The sequence below is a fragment of the Panthera pardus genome, unplaced genomic scaffold, assembly GCF_024362965.1.
Source record: "Panthera pardus isolate Hobbes unplaced genomic scaffold, ASM2436296v1 HiC_scaffold_11, whole genome shotgun sequence".
Classification (NCBI taxonomy): Eukaryota; Metazoa; Chordata; class Mammalia; order Carnivora; family Felidae; genus Panthera; species Panthera pardus.
The window spans coordinates 72019285-72037991 of NW_026526666.1; the positions used below are offsets into that span (position 1 = coordinate 72019285).

The window sequence follows — 18707 nt, forward strand, 5'->3', positions numbered from 1 at the left end:
AATGAAACCAGCCAAGCCATAAGCCTTTGAATTGGGCTCTACCACTTCTCATTGGGCCTTGCATCCCACTTGATGGCCAAGGCCTCCTTTACGTCTCTTCTATCTGTTCCTTGCTTGTTACCTCTACAGCTGTTGTCTAGTCTCTGAGTTACTACCCAGCTTTTTTAGTGTATTGTTTTTGCTGGCCCCAGAAAAATCTATGTAAATCACAACTATTCAGAGCCTCTCTATTGCCTATGGCCAAGCTTAGCAAGAAAGTTCTGTGATCTTTCCCAGCTAATATTTTTGGTATCTTCCTCCATCTTTTCATGTACCCCAGTGCTCCAACTTAAGGCTGTTTAGTCTATTTCTTTTATTGTCCATTCCATTGAACAAATTGTGAGCCCCTTATAGGCAGTGGCTAAGTCTTAACTTTTTGAGCTTTAAGTGCCTGTTTATTATTAAACATCAGTAAATGGTTGAATGGATTTATGTGGGTAAACATTATATCTAGAGGGAAAGACCATTTATAAATTATAATTTAAAGAAAAAATAACAGGCTCTTGGGTTAAATTCTGAGCTCTTATCCTTTTGCATGGTTTGCTCTATCTGCAAAAAGCCTATTGCTAGAGACTTAAGGGTGAACTGAAGCCCCTGTCTAGCCAGCTCCACGTGTTCCTTTTCTCTTTCCTCTTGTCTTATATCCCTGCCTCTCTGTTGTAACAAAACAGCTACAAACTGGTGCATTGGAAAGAACATAGGCTTTGGGGTGAGACAGACCTGGGTTCGTTTCTTGGCACTGTCATTTTTTAGCTTTGGGACCTTAGGTAACCCCTCTGAATCTCATTTTCTCATCTGTAAAATGTAGGCAACAATAGCTACCTCATAACGTCGTTCTGAAGAATCATGTGAAACTGTAAGTAAGATCCTTAGCATATTGTAGGCCATCAGAAAATAGTAGCTGCTTGTATTTTGAAGAGTCTCCCAAGTTTTCACATTTAGATCTGGAGCCCAGTGTCTAGGGTGCTAGAGGTGGGGAGCCTTTCTTGGGCAGGGTAGGACCCGTGACTAATGGGGTAGCCTTCTGAGGTCTATTTGCATTTCCTAGATTCAGACTCCATGCCTGGGACAATGGGTGTGCCCAACTTGTTCTCTTTTCCCTTTCTTGTAGGCTCCCAGGTCAGTGCCAGTACTTGGGCTTGCCAGTGGCGGACTACTTCAAGCAGTGGATTAATCTGAAAAAGGTACTGTGTTCTGAGCCCCACTCTGGTGCTTCCTCTGGGTTTCCTGTGCATCAGATCCTGTCCCCTCTTGCTTTCTTTACACATCTCTATTCTTCTCTTTTTGTTGTCATCACTTTCCTTTTCTTTCTGTTCTTCTCTTTTCTCAACGTCCTTCCTTCCTCTTCCCTAGTTAACATGCACTGTAAGGTTGTGGGCCCTTTCTGGGAGTGGGGAGTTGCTTGGGGACCAGGCCGAGGGGTAGAGTATGATACTGCCCTATGTGGTGTCATCCAGGTATGCAGAGAAGTCCCAGTGAAGGGAATTTTCCAGATTCTTGCTCAAAACTAAATCACTGAGATGAGCTACATTTCCTTTAGGAGAGATGTGGCACTAGCTAAGCCTTTGGGAAAGTATACTTATTTGATGTGGTCATGAGTATGGTCTCTGACCCTCCTGACTGGCCCTGGTATCTCCATGTGGTTGAGAGGTAGAGTTGGTTCAGGCTGGCTGTGGTCCTGCCTAGCCCTGGCAGAGCCTTGGTCATGTGAGAAGGACTGTGCACAATAGAGCCCAGTTCCCTTTGAATTTGAGGAAGGAGACTGACACTAATACAACACCAAGTATCTGGGGAGTGGGTGCTGGGGCTGTGGGCTGGGAGAAACCCTGTGTAGCTATGAAGTTGGGGCCTGGCAGAGGTTGAATTACCCAGAAAACTACTTTCCTAGTGTGTGCTACACTAGGTAAGCAGAAGAAAGAAGGTACAGGAATAGACTCCCAAGATCTCTGCTCTGTTGGCATCCTTTCTCCAGGAGGCCCAGTCCACTGGGGAGACTCACACCCATAAATCCTTCTGATGTAAGGACAACAGCCCTGAACGCCTCAGGGACCCCATGTTGCTGGTTAGCTTAGTGACTCCCAGGAAATCAGAGAAGAGAGAACACACCAGAGATCAGAGTAGTGGCTCCCAGGGGGCCTTAGAGAAGAGAGAAGCCAGTGAAGGGTAAAACTAGGTATTGTGAGGATTTGGGTCTTGAACTGGGCATTCAAGGAAGGTGGAATATGGGTCTGAAGAGGAGAGAAGACTTTCCAGCAGGAGGAACAGCATTCTTTTGGTGTGTGTGTGGGCTGGAGCTAAGTGAGCATGTGGAGGAACAGTAGAAGAGAATGACCTTGGACTTAGTTCCATAGGTCTCAGGGCAGCCATTCTTTGTGGCAACATTGTGAACTCCTTTGCTTTCCCCTGGTACTCAGGTCCTCCACACCTGGTCCTTGGCTTGTTTGTATTTTGACACTTACCCACCTCTCCAGCTGATGTCTCTTGGGCCTGAGCAGCAGCTACTTACTAACTTCCATCTTTGGCTGAGGGGACCAGGCTCTGTCCTACCTTCAGGTCTTGGCCTGTGGCCTTATCTTTGTCTGAAGTGCCCCTTAGTAATTTTCATTGGGCACATTCCCTCTTCTTGAAGATTCAGCTCAGGTATCACCTCTTCTGGGAAGCTCAGCAGTCAGTCTTTTATCTTGAGACTCCTTGACCCTTTGGATACCTGTGATCTTTGAGTGTTGAAACTGAGTCCAAATATGTTTCCTTGTAGACATGTCCATCTGGAGCATAGAGACTGAGGCTGGCTCCTTTCTGTGTCTGCAGTAGCCAGGTCAGTGGTGGGTACAGAGTATGTGCTCAGTGAATAGTTGCTGGCTGGCTGACTGATCTTTGAGAGCTGGCTCCACAGAGGCCCTCTCATGCAGGGCTTGGCGGGCTATGCATGAAGGTGTGGCTAGGCCTGTGCTCCTGAAGATAGCATGCCAGCTGTCAGAGTGCATCTGAGGCTGCTTGCTGGCCTCAGCAAATGCAATGTGAAGGCCCGGCCAGGCGAGGCAGGCGCTGACCTGAACAATTGCTCTGTGAAGTTCACTAGACTTTTTGGTGTCTGGATAGCTCCCTGCCTCCAGGTTCCTTGGCAGAGAGGCAGGAAAACAGCCGACCCGTGTGTTAACATTGCCACTCAGGGCTACCTTGATGCTGCAGGGGTTGGAGGCAGGCTGTCCTGAGCCTGTTCCGCTTGGTTCTCTGCCAGACTGTGCTGAGCCATAGAGGGGGAAATGGGTACAAGTGGAAACTGGACTCTGTTCCCAGTTGGCCTTGTGATTGCTTCTTGGTAGGTCAACTGAGCAGGTCTAGGAAAAATAAGAGTGGCATGAGGAGAGTGGCAATAGAGGGGTCTAACCCCTTCTCAGCCCTCTAGCCATATCATGTTCCAGCTGTGCCACAGGATCCAGCAGGAAAGATGACTTAATTACAAACTCTGGGCCAGTCCTTGTGAGCAGCCATTCAGGACAGAGAGGCTGCATGTCTGACCTTTATACTACATGAGTTAGTACAGGCCACACAAAGATTCCTGCTCCCTTAAAAAGAGTAACAATAAGAGTAAGCCAGAGAGGGCATTGCCAGGGTTGCATGGGTACTATGCAGTGTATTATTCTATGCTTTCTTACCCCCTGTGTGACCCAGGCCCTGGCTGTCTACAGGGCCCTCTCCTGTACTTGATCTTACTCTTTCCTCCCTACTTTCCTTCCTTCCCCTCTCCTGCTCAACTCCAATAGCGGAACTTTGCTCATGGAAAAAGTAGGGACGGTCTTGGTCACCAAGACTTGCCCAGTGAGTGAACTGGGACTGAATTCACTATCCCCATTTCCGAAGGCCTCTCCTGTCCAGAAATGGTGTGCATTGCATCAGGAAAGAACAGTTTTTCAGCAGCCAGGTTTCCACATCTCCCTCCTCCACCTACTTCCCCTGTAGCAGAGTGGAGCAAGCCAATGTTTGCTGACATTTGGAGTGTCATTGAATGATCTTATACTCTTATTGAACTGTCAGCTTAGAGAAGACTTGGGGCCCTGCTCCCAGCTCCCTCTAGGAGGTCAGAGCTGTCACTGAGGAGCCAGAAGAATACACACACACATACACACACACGCATGCACGCATGCATAAACATACACATGTTTACTCATGTGAATGAATATACCCAAGGAGGCATACCCAAAATTGTATGTATGTTTCCATTCATACAAATGGGTGTGTATATATATTCACATAGTACATAGTCACCTTCAGAAATACATGGCAATATACACAGGTACAAATACACTTATACATTCCTATTCATAAAGCATTAAGACACATGCATATGTATATATAAACATACCCATCTTCATCAGTAAACACATATTCTTTTTTTTTTTTTTTTATTTTTTTTTATTTTTTTATTTTTGGGACAGAGAGAGAGACAGAGCATGAACGGGGGAGGGGCAGAGAGAGAGGGAGACACAGAATCGGAAACAGGCTCCAGGCTCCGAGCCATCAGCCCAGAGCCTGACGCGGGGCTCGAACTCACGGACCGCGAGATCGTGACCTGGCTGAAGTCGGACGCTTAACCGACTGCGCCACCCAGGCGCCCCAATAAACACATATTCTTGAGTGCCCTCTGTGTTCTAGGTACTGTACCAGGCCTGGAGATATAACAGAAAAGATGGATATTAAATAATTCTAATTGTGTTGTAAGTCCTGAGTCGTGTTATCATTTGATAAGGGGGCCTGATTTAGGGGGTCACAGTCAGAGAATGGTTTCCTGAGGAAGGGTGTCTCAGCTGAGATCTGAAGGATGAGTAGGAATTAGCTAAGCATGTGGCAAGGCCCTGAGATAAGGAGAAGCCTGGCAGCTTCATGGGACTAGAATGTAAGTGCCATGAGAATGGAGAATTTTTGTCTCCTCTGTTCACTGTTCTGTCCTGATCACTTTTTTTTAATGTTTATTTATTTATTTTGAGAGAGAGAGAGTGCACGCAAGTGGTGGTGGGTCAGAGAGAGAATCCCAACAGGCTCTGTGCTATCAGCACAGTGCCCAACATAGGGCTCGAACCCACAAACTGTGAGATCGTGACCTGAGCTGAAGTCAGGAGTTGGATGCTTAACCGACTGAGCCACTCAGGCACCCCTGTCCTCATCACTTTGAAAAGTTCCTGGCACACAGTAGATGTTTAATCATTATTTGTTGAATGAATGATAGTCTGGAGCATAGTGAGTGTGAGGAAGAGAGGAGAGTTGCATGGGATGAAACTAGAGGAGGAGGCAGGGGCTTGTAGGTCACACTTTAGATTTTGATCCTTATCCTTAGGGTAATGGGAAACTATTAAAGGACACTAAACATAAGAAAGGTATCATCTGATTTGCATTTTGAAAAAGCTCTTTCTGGATACAGTATAGAGAGCGCTAAGAGTTGATATGGGGGGATCAGTACTGGTTTCTCTTAATGGGGTTATAGTTGGCATGTTAAGATGGCAAATCATTGTATGGGCAACATTGCTGAGCTTGTAGCATCTCTGTTCCCCCAGTTCACTGAATGCTAGTAGTGCCTTTCACCAAGTCATTGTGACAACCAAAAACATTCCCTCCCTGCCATGTACACATACATTTCCAGGGGCCTAGACAGGGGTGGGAATGGGGAGGCACTGTCCCCTAGTTGAGAACCACAGAATTAGACCATTGCTATATAGTCCAGGTGAAAGTTGATAATTATTGGGATTAAACTTATAGCAGTGGAAATGTAGAGACATGGATTGATTTTACAGTGTTAAATGGTATAGTCAGTTCTGCTATAGTGCAACATAGACCTTTTTAAGAATCACCATGCTATGAAAAGTTGTAAGAAAAAGTTGCAATAAAAATGGGGTTAGGAGCATAATACTCACAAACTTCATCAGTGACATATGAAAAAGATAGGAATCTAAAAAAAATGGTAGCATAATTTTACACATGTTAAATCGTTAAGAAATACATAAATACTACAATAAATATGGCACTCTACCTTGAAAAAACCCTGAGGTTTGCTTGGCAGTGGGCATGAGAAAGGTTGCAACTTGGGAGTTATTATGAAGTGGTGGAAAGAGAGTTCTCTGGAATCAGTTGGAAAGTTGTAGCCAGATGGATGCAGTGTATAATACATGTGGCAATCTAGGAAGCTGCTATCTGTTTGAAGTGTAAGCATGTGTATATTTTGCATATTCTTACACAGCTCTCTTTAGTTGGGTATACTTTCCTGTGTTTATAGCGTATGGACAAAATCACACATAAACAAATGCAAAATTTGCATTATGCTCAACTGTTTACTAATACATTGCATTGGAGTGAATTTGCTCTTTTAAAACCAGTATTATAGCAAAACTGACTATACAGTAGATACAAAATGGTGATTGATTGGCTGTGAAGGTTGATGATGGAGGAGGAAACCACAGTGACTCTAAGGTTTATGATTTGAGGAACTGGATGAATTGGAATGAATGTACTGATGTCATGGAAGAAGGAGAAGTTTATAGATTAAAAGAGAAGATGAATTGGGACATGCAGAGTTTAGATGCTTTTCAGACATTCTTGTGAAGCTGTTGAGGAGGTAGTTGAATATAAAGATATGGGATTCAGGGATAAGGTCTGGCTAAGAGGTACAGATTCAGGGGATCTCTTGGTGGATGAGTGATCATTGAAGCCATGGGAGTGGAGTATACAGGGTGAGAAGAGAGCAAAGCCAAGAATGAGCACTGAGAGATACCTACACTTGATAGATAGAGGAGGAAGAATCAGACATAGAGAAGAAGGAGTGGTCACCGATAGCAGTGGTAAAAGTTCTTGTTTATTGATCGCGTCTTGTGTGCTAGACCTGTATTGTCCGGTATAATTGCCACATTTTTCATTTTATTTCAGTTTCATTAACTTAAATGTAACTACACTTTCTTGAAGTACTTTGAAGTATATTTAGAACAACCTGGGTTGGTGAATTTACGTTTTCAACTGTTAACTGTTTAAAATCTAAATACAGATCTAGTATTTCTGATGATGATTTAGCATTTGAATTGAGATGTATTGTAAGTGTCAATTGCACACTTAAATACACAACAGTTCATTAATTTTTATACTGATTACTTGTTGAAATGATTATCTGTTATTTGCATATCTCTATTTTTCACGTTTAAGGTTGAGAAAACAGGCACGTAGTGTTGATGAAACTTGCTCAGTGTCCCACGACATGGCAGAGGTAGAACTTAAATTTAGTTTTGCCTGACTCTTTGTGCTAAGGAGAGTAAACAGGGTAAAAAGGAGAGAGTAAAGAGTGATAGAGAAGAGGTAGACCAGGAGAGTGTGGTGCCACAGAAACCACAGAAAGAAAGAGTTTTCAGGACAAGGGGACTGGTCATCTCTCGGAGAGCCGCATAACAGAAAGACTGAAATACAAGCACCAGACTGAGACACAAGGACCTTGGTGACCTTGGTGAAAACGCTTGATGGTGTAAGAGGGACAGGAGCCAAATTGGAGTGAATTGGGGAGTAAATGAGGTGACAGAGAAATTTTAACCTTTTTAGAAATGTGGCTTTGAAGGAGAGAGAAAGGACAAGAACCATGAGGGGGCAAGTGTGGGGTTGAGGCAGGTGACACGTTTTAAGATGGGAGACATGTGCTTGTTTGTAGGCACTATTAGGAAAGTTTGAAGATATAGGAGTGAGAGATGTTGAGAGAAGATGGGATGGAGAAAACGGTGGTATGGAAACTGGCTGTCTGCAGGAGGAAGGACCCCCTTGTCTTGTGAGGGGGAAGGAGAAGATGGATGCGGTAGATGCAGAAGGTTGGCAGATTTGATGGCAAGTTGAAGTATTTCCCATCTGATGGCTTTTATTTTTCTCTGTGAAGTAGATGAGTCATTTGCTGGTAACTAATAACAGAGGACTGGGAAGGCTTGTAGAAAGTCAGAAGGATTGCTGTAGTTTTAGTAAAGGAAAGAAGTGTGAGCCGACTTGAGAAGTATAGTAGGATTTCTAGGCAGTGTTGAGAGTCCCGTCTAGGTTGATGGCATTAATTCCTAGTGGAACCACTCCGTTCAGTTGTAGGACTTTTCTTTAGCAGAGCTCCGCTGCCTGTCTGTAGGGATGCCGAGAGCATACATTTAGATTCATCCAGGGTGGAGACTTTCCCAAGAAGTGTGATGAAAGGAACAAAGGAGTTGTTGAAGATACTGCCGGGATGAACTATGAGATCTCAGCTGGATGCCGAGGAAAGAGAAAATAGCAGGGGGCCTGACGGATATGGAAAAAGTAGCTGGGTCCCTGTACCACGACGAGGAAAGGTGTATCAGGTGTAGTCGAGCATGCCACATGGAAAGATAGGAGATTATGATTAGAGTAGGGTATCTGAATTAGTGATTTCAGAGATGGGGCAGTTCTTGGTGTTGGCAGGTTCCAAAGTGTGCCCGTGGGAGTGAGTAACTAAGATTGGGTGGAGGAAAATGTTAGTGCAAATAAGAGGTCAAGAAATGGGTAACTCAGATGAGACTTCCATAAGGAAGTGAGTATGTGTATACACACATGCACGCATAATGTATACATTCTCACTGCATATGCATGGACACATAGGGATAAGTATATATACAAATATATGCCTCCACGTATACATATATAGTTCATGCGCATTCAGACCAAACCATGCAAGTGCATGCATATACATACAGTCACATTTGGTCTGGAATTCCCCCCGGGCCTGTTCAGGTGGGCTTTTGGGAAAGCAGGCAGACAGTCTTAGGAGGATTCTGAGTCAGTCCTGGCAGACAGGGCTCAGGCAGTCATGCTCAGAAGTTGTAGGGAGGCGTCACCTAGAATTTAACAGACTCGGATATACCAGGTATGGTGCTTGCTGCTCTACTTTTCCTCTGCCATCTGTGCTATCTACCTGGTTGTCATTTCTGGGTGCTCTGAAGAGGATGGGGTGGGGACCAGCTGTGAAAGAGAGAATAAGGAGGAGGAGACCTTCTTGGATCCCTCCAAAAAGGAGAAGCATTCCTCCAAGAAGCATTTCTGTCTCCCCCACCCCCCTCCCCTGAGAGCAGACAGCAGGAAAAACTGCTGAAGGGAAGGTTGGTGTCTACGATTGAGTGCGACTTTTCCTGACCTTGGAGCATTCAGAGTCCCAATCAGTGCAGTAATAAATTAAGGGCTTATGGAGGAATAAATTCTTGGCCTTAATGAAGTTCTTTGCTGGGGGCCATAGGCAGGTCAGCAGGTCGGGATGATGCAGATTGGAGGCTCCAGCGAGTGGGCTCAGTCAGCTGGGAAGCCATCAGGAGTGAACAGATCTGAAAGTCTGTTGGTCAGGTCACTATTTTGGAGCCAAGGGGATAAAGCTGGTCAAGTTATAGGCAGCTTGACAGAGGCTAGGACTCTTTATGGAATGGTGGCTACATGGTGCCAGCTGCAGAACCCCTCCATTGGGGCTATTCAGAAGCTAATTTGCAAAAAACAAGAACAAAAAACCCCCGAAAACCAAGAGAGGGGTGTGGAGGTCTGGAGTCCCTACAAGGTGTTTGTTTTTATTTTGGAGGGCGAGAGGGCTGTAACAAGACACATGCTTCCGGACCAGTAATGGTCAGAACCAGACAGACCATGGCCAGGTATTTGGCATCATCCAAAGTACAGAGCATTGTCCATGGGACAATTATGGGCCGCTATCCTAGTGGGAGAGCCCGCTCTCAGCCAGGTAGATCAGGGCCTCTAGCTGTCTTTGGGAAGAAATATGTGTACAGAGGACAGGACACAGAGCACCAGGTATAAATGAGGGAGAGGTGAGGACACAAGCATGGGACAAAGAGAGGTGAGTGGGAGAGCAGCCTGGAGTGCTTGCTGCTGGATTTGATGCTCAGGTCCTGGAGGGGCTGGTCTTGGGGGCTAGAGGCACCTAGATTGTAGAGCCAAAACTAGAACCCAGGCCTCAAGACTTCACATCCTGAGCTCTTTCTCCTTTCTTCCTCCCCTCTGCAACATCTGCCCTTGGGAATGAGCTCTTGGGATATAGTTAGGGTAGCAGGGGGAATAGTGCTGTATTTGGAATCAGGGGCAGCTGGAGCTAGAGAGAATGTCTCCTTTCTTATCTCCCTGCCCCCATGGTGTAGTGCCCTGCCTGGCTTTTCCTTTAAATATGTCTTACAGCTGTCTGAACTCTGAAATTTCTTTCACTCCTTCCCTCGCCTTGTTAACATGTGTTGCCTTTGGGGTAATCAGGGAAAAAATATTATGTCCTTTTACAATTACCGGGTTTTGGAATATTAAAATGTCTCGCTGCATCGGCACTGTTATTTTGATTGGTATTCTAACCTTTGACTAGCCCATAAAGCGCGCCGCTCCTGAAGCCAATATTGCAGGACTGAAATTTAATTCCGAAATGATTCCAGATAATAGGGAGACAGATAATATATGCATGAAGGATATTATGTTTGGACTAACTGCAGCAGGGCCAGGGCTGGGGAGCTGAATAATAGCCCAGAGTGAGTTATAATCTGTGGGACAGAAATGCCTTACTGTCAGGGCCAGGAGAGGAACTCTTAAATCAAAGGCACAGGAAAGGGTGGGATTGCAGTGTGCTTGTTTTGACAGGAAGAGCACTGGAGCCAAGTGGGTAGGTATGGAAGGCTGTGGCCCATCCCTTCTCTTGAGCAAAGTACCCAAGGCCCTGGATTAAGTATCTCACTGCAGCATCCCTATCTTTGTATCTCCTGTCCCTCTAACATTCTGACCATATCAAACTTCTTGCCATTCTTCAAGTGTACTCTTCAAAGGGACTGTTTGCTTCCCTTTGCTCATTCTGTTGCCTTTGCTTACATTGCCTTCCCCCCCTTTTTTTGGTGTGTTGGGAAAACTCCTGTTCATCCTTCAAAACCCTCTTCTGTGAAGGCTTCTCTGACGTTCTCCCACCCCTGGTAGAAATAGTCAATCACCTTTGTATGGTTTCAGTACTTTTTATAATGAGTGTATCACATCCACTTGTAATTATCTGCTTCCATGTTTGTATTTCCTGCTAAAGTGAACTCTTTGGGGTATACATGGCATCTATCTCTGTATTTCGAGTACTCAGCACTGGACTTGGCACACACTAGGTATCAACAAGAACCAACTGAACTCACACTGAATACAGGGCTGGACTAATGAGCTCCAGAGTCCAGATGCCTATTCCCCTGCCAGATTTCTCAAACAAATAGGCTTAAGGAAGTTAAGTAACTCGCCCAAGGGCACGTAGCCAGGAAGAGGTAAAGCTAGGATTTGAACCCTACTAGGAGTATTCTTTTCCCCAGACCATATATCTTAGGCAGGTGGGCAGTGAAGGAGTTGGAGGCCAGGGTTGGAAAGACAGAAACCCACTAACCTGACTCCTTCCTTTCATAGCTCAGGACTTGAGTCCTCTTTGCTAGAGATGGCATTGGTTCTTAACATTCATGTGTCACAAGTCCTGGGGTATTGTGCCTCCTGTTACTGCTAATGACCTTTGGACAATTATTCCACACAAAGACACTTCTCTACTGTGCATTTGTAACTAAGGATCAGGAAAGTACCTTAAGAAAGGTGCCTACTTGTGGTTTCGGAAAGCTCTTAGGGAGGTAGGCAGGCAGAGTACATGGAGCTCTTAGTTATGTCAGAAAACTTCACAGACATTCCCTTCCCCTTTCAGCACTTGGTGGAACTTGGGTTTGGGTGTTTAGAGGTAAGATAAGGGAAGTACATAATAGAAAAGCTGCAGTGAATTTGGTTGGCTTTCAAGTGGATTTGTATTTTGTTAATTACAACACTATCTGCATAAACCTGCGTAAATTAGTGGTATGGCTATATGTGAGATATGCCCTTCACTTAGTCTTCAGGTGGTGCTTGGTGTGTCCACCGGCCCCTGGGGATGTAGCTCATAGGCTGGAGACCATTAATGCAAGAGAGAGAACTTTAGAACCAGACGAGTCTGGCTCAAACTTCTAACATTGCTACCAACTAAGCTGTGTGACCTGGAGCAAATTCCTTAACCTCTCTGAACCTACAAAAGATCTGACTAATACCTGACACACAGAATGTAGACTCTGGAGTCCAGGAGGCATGATTTAGAATCTTGACTGCATTTAACTGGCTGTGGGGTTTTGGGAAAGTTACTTCTTTCAGCTTCAGTATCATTCTTTGTAGAACAGGAAAAACAGTACCCATTCTTAGAGTTGTCTTGGGCCTCTGCTCTTCCCCTGTCCTCGTACTGACCACCAGGACTGATGTGACTAGGCTATAGGGGTGAAGGAGAGAGGAGTGCAAGGTAGATATAGAAGACTTTGTGTGTAGGAGCTAGGAAAAAGAGGCTCCCCCAGCAGAATTTGCGTGAGCACCAGCGAGGAAGAGCCTCATGCCATCTGTGGACTAGCTTACCCTTAGTGTGAAGGTAGTGAGCAGAGTTGACCATCTCATGTTCTTGACTCCAGCTGCCATCAGCATGGCTGCTGTCCAGTGGAGTGCAAAGTCACACTTACCTTCAGACAGTTCTTGGCTCTGTATGACCTCAGACAAGCTACTTGCTTTTTCAGAACCTTGGTTTCCTCCTTTGTACAGTAGAGATAATTAATAATAATGAAGTAGTAACTGCTCTAAATGCTTTATAGGAAGTCACTCACTAATTCTCAGTTCTGTGAGATAAGTAGTATTATTAGCATCTTACAGATGAGGAAACTGACATCCAGACAGGTAAAGTACCTTTCACAAGGTTCAGCAGCTAGTGAGTGATGGAACAGGTACCCGAGTCTAGGCAGTAGACTCCAGATACAGTGCTCTTATTGCTCTTGTTGCCTCCAGTGCAGAGGAGGGAGGTGTATCTCCTCTGGGGTGTAGGAGAGAAAGTCAACAAAGATGTCACTGAAACATTTGACTTGGGCCATGAAAGTTTTCAGGAGACAGGGTGGGAAGGGCACTCCAGGCGGAGGGAGCAGTATAAACAAAGGCTGGGAGGGGTGCGGCAGCTTGCTGGATTGGAGAACTGTGTACCATAGTTTTCAGGTTTTTTAAGCTACTTATGTGGGCCTACCATGTGTATGCCTTCTCCCAGAGAAATGAGAGCAAGCTAGCACAGTAAGGTACCATTGCCCGATGTCTAGATGGATACAGCCTAAGCTGCCTTCTAAGAATGGGGCAGTCACTCCAGAAAACTGCCATGTTCGTGTCCATGTGAGGGAAGAAAGAACCTATGGGCCCAGGATAGCAGGGAGGGAAAGAGGGCACCATGCCTTGTAGCATTTTTGGCGCTGGGCAGTCCAACACTGCTGTGCCAGAAGACCTCCACATCCTTACGGCAAAACGTGGCAAATTGCAAATGTGAAGAATCCATTAGGTCATGTTTGTAAAGCTTTTAGCAAAGTGCTGACACTTGGTGTGTGGGTGGGTAACCTAGCCCCCTCTTGGCCAGGGAGCTAGCCCACCTTGTTCTGCATCCCCGGTAAGAGTGGCCACAAGGGGAAATGGAGCAGATGAAGCATTCAGCTCATGGCAGCTGGGGTCCTCAGTGAAGTTCCCTGCCGCTGCTTCAAGTCGACCTCTACTCTGGAATGCTTGCAGTGTCCTTCATGGCAGGTCTTTGCAACAAGGCCCGCTGCGTGATCTGTCTGCCTCTTGCTGATTGCTGCTCAGAGTCTGCGCCCTGTCAAGTGAGGCTGCCTCTTTCTCCTGGTCCCACTGTGGGCCTTCCTCTGTCTTTCTCTTGTGTCCTTGAGGAAGTGAATTCTGAGAACAAGAGAGTGTGTGAGCTCTCCTGGGTCTATTTGGGGCTTGGATTTAAGCCTAGGCATCCTGACTATAGAGCCGGTACTCTCTTTTTTTATATTTTTTTAATGTTTATTTATTTTTGAGAGAGAGAGAGAGCAAAGGAGGAGCAGAGAGAGGGGGAGACACAGAATCCAAAGCAGGCTTCAGGCTCTAAGTTGTCAACACAGAGCCCGACGTGGGGCTTGAACTCAGGAACCATGAGATCATGACCTGAGCTGAAGTTGGATGTTTAATTGACTGAGCCACCCAGGCACCCCTAGAGCCTATACTCTAACCCTTGGGCTAGCTTCTAGGGCCCAGAGTAGCCCAAGGTCCACACCTCTTGGTTATTTTATGTGGCCTGGTCTGTCCTTGTGCAGGACCACGAGCCACTTGAGAATAGGGACTAGATCTCATTCTTGAATCCACCAGAATTCCCAATCCACAGAGTCAGATGAGCAGAGGGGATGTCAGGAATAAGTAGAGGCATAGAGATACTGTGGAAGAGCTGAGGGCAGTTGGGGAGAGAGACGAGGCGAGGGAGAGGTTGACCCGTTAACACTCAGTGTTAAGTCTGAGAGAAGTAAAGGAACCATGAGTTACTCTGCCTTCTCCCAGGCTTTTGTTTTGTTTCATTTTTTTCTTTTTGTGTTTTGTTTTGTTGTTGTTATTGTTACTGCTTCTCTGGACCCCGGAACCCAGAAGGAGTTACAGAAAAGGAGAGGAAAGGACAAAGAGACTTGTTTGAAGGCAGGAGTCACAGCCCTGCCTCCCTTCTCCTTCCCGCATTGCCCTGCTGCCACTCTGGGAAGCAGACCTCATCTGTCAGTATCTATAATAGAGCACCAGCATTTTGAGCCCCACTTGGTGCCAGTCTCTGTGCTAGGTGCTTTACACACTTATTACATTTCATCTTCACAGCTACTCAGCAAGGAGGGAGCTGTTGTCCCTGTTTTATGGGTGCTGAAATGGAGACTAAGAAGCTTGCTCAAGGCCACATGACCAGGATGTAAATTCAGGTTTTCTCCTTTCCTGGCTTCTTTCTTGTCACTTGTCCCATAGCAGATACCACCTGAAGGCAGTTCCTCTGGTCTGGCCTGGTTGGAGCAGGAGGCTGAGGCAAACACATACCAGCCATTACTAGTTGTATGGTCAATGAAAGTCAGTGATGGGGGAAGGATAGGGATTGGCCTCACACTCCAGGTCTCTTGGGAGTGACACCTATTTAATGGGGATCTGTCTGTGTGTGTACGAGGGTGCACCAGGTGTAAATGGATGTCTATTTGTGTTTTAAAAAGTGTATTTCAGGAGATCCTGGGTGGCTCAGTTGGTTAAGCATCTGAGTCTTGATTTCTGCTCAGGTCATGATGTGATAGTCCTGAGATGGAGCCCACTTTGGGCTCTGCGCTAACAGTGCAGAGCCTGCTTGGGATTCTTTCTCTCCCTCTTTCTCTCTTTCTCTCAAAATAAATAAATAAATAAACTTAAAAAAAAATGAAGTGTATTTCTCCATGTGGGAGCTTTCTGTGTCCACTCAGGTATTTGCACATGCCCACATCTAGGAATATGGGTAAGGGTGTATGTATGGAGTCTGTGGAAATATGTACCTACCTGGAGGTGGGCAGATGAGACCCTCATCTCCAGAGAACAGCACAGTACAATACAAAGAACCCTGGGCTGAACTTGAAGCTGGAAGATAAAAGATACGGGCTCTGGTGTTGGGTCACTTGCCTTTTCTGAGCCTTAGGTTTCCTCATCTAACAAATAAGGGAGCTGGACGAGGCCATCTCTTCTACCTTTGCCATTCTGAGAGCACTCATGGTACCTTAGGTATCCTCTTGTTTGTTCTCAGGAGAAAATGAGACAGATGTAAGGAAGGTGAGAGAAGTTCCCCTTAAACCTTTATCTACTTTGATCTTGAGCCTTGGGACTACTCCACTATCCCATTGGGAAAAGTTAAAGGTCTGGGGAATGCAGAGCATTGCCTGGCATCAGGTCAGGAGAACTGGGGCTCAGATAATGAAGAAGGGTTTGGATAGCTGGTCCTGTCACAGTTTGGGGTGGCCTGGACTAGATTGAATGGCCTTGAGGCTTTGGGCTTCTCCGTGAGAATATGGGGTGAGGCAAAACTTGTTGTCTCACTGCTTCTTTAGGCCTCTCACTATCCTAAAGGCAGGGTGAAGCACAGACCCTTCTTTTGGCCTTCAGTCCCCTCTGTTGATTGTCAAGGCAGGTGCAGAGTGAAGGTCACCTGGAGACCAGAACAAGTATGGTGGACAAGAATGTGGACATATGTTCACATTCATATGGGACTGTGCTGGTTCAGCCCAAGGTCTTTGTGTTAGCTCTGTTGGCCTGCTGTCAGCTCTCTTGGGGGAAGAGTGGCTTAGGGTTGGATGCTAATTTTCCCTGGCTGATTCCTCAAAGCTGATTTGGGTGGCTCCCAGATATGGGACCTTTGGCTGTCTCAGTCTTCAGATGGAGTTATAGCCAAGGTTTTGTCTATTCTGTCCCATGAATTAGCCGTCAGTTCCCTGAAATTTCTCAATTTGGCTGGGGTCACTAGAGAGGGAATGGGCACTGTGTGGACTCATAGTGCAGTGTCCTTAGTGCTGGTTAGGACATCTGTCTGTAGGTTGATCAGCCTGGACCTAGGCCTCAGGTAGCCAGTGACTTGTGCTCTGCCTGTACCAGGACCTCTAAATTCACATTCAACCACCAGTCACTCAATAAAGCCCTGTGCATCGGGACATTTAGACTCCGAGATGAATCAGGTCTAGTCTACCTATACAGAGCTCCGGGTCTAGCAGGGAAGATGGGTGGGTCAAGGCAAATGGGAAAAAGTACAATAGAGGTAATTAGGTATAGTAATAGGACTTGTGTGTTTAGTTGTGTTTTTAAAAATAATTTATTTTGAATTCAGCTTTGTCCTGAGTCAGAATTCACAAAAGAGAAGAGTCCCTGTAAGCATGTTTTTGTGCTTATATGTCCCCTGCCTGTGTGATTTGATAAGCTCAGAGCTAGCTACTCAGATGAGCTAGTCCTGGCTGTAGCCAGGCCAGTGACTTTTTCAAGAGCCTTAAAGCAGGGCCCTCAAGAGACACTAGGCTGCCCTACTTGGTAAAGATGAGTGGTCCTTCTGGGAAGATGAGATCCAGGCTAGCTGCTTGGGAAGTGCTTATATGTCAGTGTAGATAGGTGTGCCTGTGAGTGTGCATAGGCATGAGCCCAAGTGTGCATAGGGCACCAGCCAGTGGTCTGTCTTCAGCACCATGACCAGGTCTTACGGTGCTAGACCTGGGCTTTGCACCTACTTGGCTGCTGGCAGGAGGACAGGCTGCAGGCAGATCCCAGGGCAACCCTGAGGCCTCCCCAATGGTGTGTTTGCTGTGCCTAATTACCCGGCAGTTGTTTAACTATGCAAGCTGCATGCCTGCCTTTATTGCGCTGTGATTGCCAAGCTGCCTATGGGGAGTGTCATAAAAAGATATAAAATGCCCATTATCTGTCTGACGCCCTCCTCCTGGACTGTGGGTGTTTGTGTTTTATTTTATTTTTATGGCTCAAGGGAAGCTCTGCAGGAAGGAAAGGGAGGGAAGATGAGGGAGGGGAGAGGAGGCCCTATAGGAATTGGGGGCTGGGAGACTGAGGAGCCCCCTTCGTACGGTGGTCAGCTGTGAGCTGAAGGTCTCTCTTGACCAGAGGAGAGAAGTGGAAATGACAGGTCTCTGGAGCCAGGACAGGGTGCTTAGGAAGTAAGGCCCAGACCTTCCCCTCTTCATCTACCTGTACATCCTGTAGCTTGTGTTCCCACCCTACCTCTATGCTGGCCTCCTCCCTGCAGGTAGGCCCACTGCCTTGGGTGCAAGGCAGTCTGCAGAGGGTTCTGTGAGCGGGCTGTGGGAATCGTCTCTCATTCCCACTCAGGTCTTCACTGGCTTTGATAACTGGAATTGCTTGCTGGCTTCCTGGAGCACCATGACTTTCTTTGGGACAAATACCTTGGATACTACCACCTGCTCCTGAAGCCCCCCACCCCTACGGCTTCAGCTCCCCTTTTCTTGCTAGTCACTACAACTTGCTCATGCCACACCTATCCAAGATTCACTTAGGGAAACCTCCTAGACCAGGAGAGGGAAGGGAATTAATACAATTCAAACACTTGCCCTGTGCCAAACAGAACCTACATAAGTCACTGAGACAGAAATCAGAGATCGGACAGGGACCCTGCCCATCAAGAACTGGTGCTATGTAACCAGAATGCCTGCTTCACAGTAGATGTTAAATCAAGGTTTGTCAAAGGGGACTGAATTCAACGTGGTCATTCATTCCTTCATTTTCATTCGGTAAATGGTTGTTGACCACCTACTAGATAAGGCACTCCGCCAAGCACTGAGGATAAGATAGGGAGCAAAAGAAAAAATTCCAGCCCTCATTGGTCATTCAAGTTTATTGGAAGAAAAATTGAAGGATTTAAACCCTGGCTTTGTAACTCCAAAGACCATGGCCTTTCAACTGTGGCATGTTGTTTCCCGTGCCTAAGCTGTCAAACCCCAAGCTATCCTGTACTGATTATCTAACTTCTCTACTTGAAAAATCTTGATGTCTGCTGTGTGAAATCCAAGCTCTCTAGCCTGTGTCTTGAAACCCCTGTGGGTTTTCAACTATACCAAGATAGCCTGCATGGTCACCCCCAGGCCTTATTCACATTTGTTCCATTTACCTGGAATGCCCTTTGCTGCATTCTTGCCTAGTGAACTACTTATCCTTCAAGACTTAACTCTGCGTCCTCTGTGATGACTTTGAGTTTCCCATTGGGAACTTCCTTCTCCTTCAGACACCTATATTAAGTGCCTATGTACCGTGGTAGAGCTTCCTGGCTTTGTTCA

The 18707-nt window shown here is 46.2% G+C and overlaps 1 protein-coding gene across 10 annotated transcripts in view; it reads left to right on the top strand.

Annotated features, from left to right (window-relative positions):
• Nucleotides 1-18707, top strand: part of ERI3 (ERI1 exoribonuclease family member 3) — a 127965-nt gene that overhangs the window by 64306 nt on the left and 44952 nt on the right. For 9 of the 10 annotated variants that reach the window (XM_019429018.2, XM_019429015.2, XM_019429017.2 and 6 more), the window contains one exon: nucleotides 1151-1223. The exons of the other annotated variant lie outside the window; for it this stretch is intronic. In XM_019429018.2, coding sequence (XP_019284563.1) covers nucleotides 1151-1223 — 73 coding nt within the window. The remainder of the gene's footprint in view (nucleotides 1-1150; nucleotides 1224-18707) is intronic. 10 annotated transcript variants of the gene reach the window in all.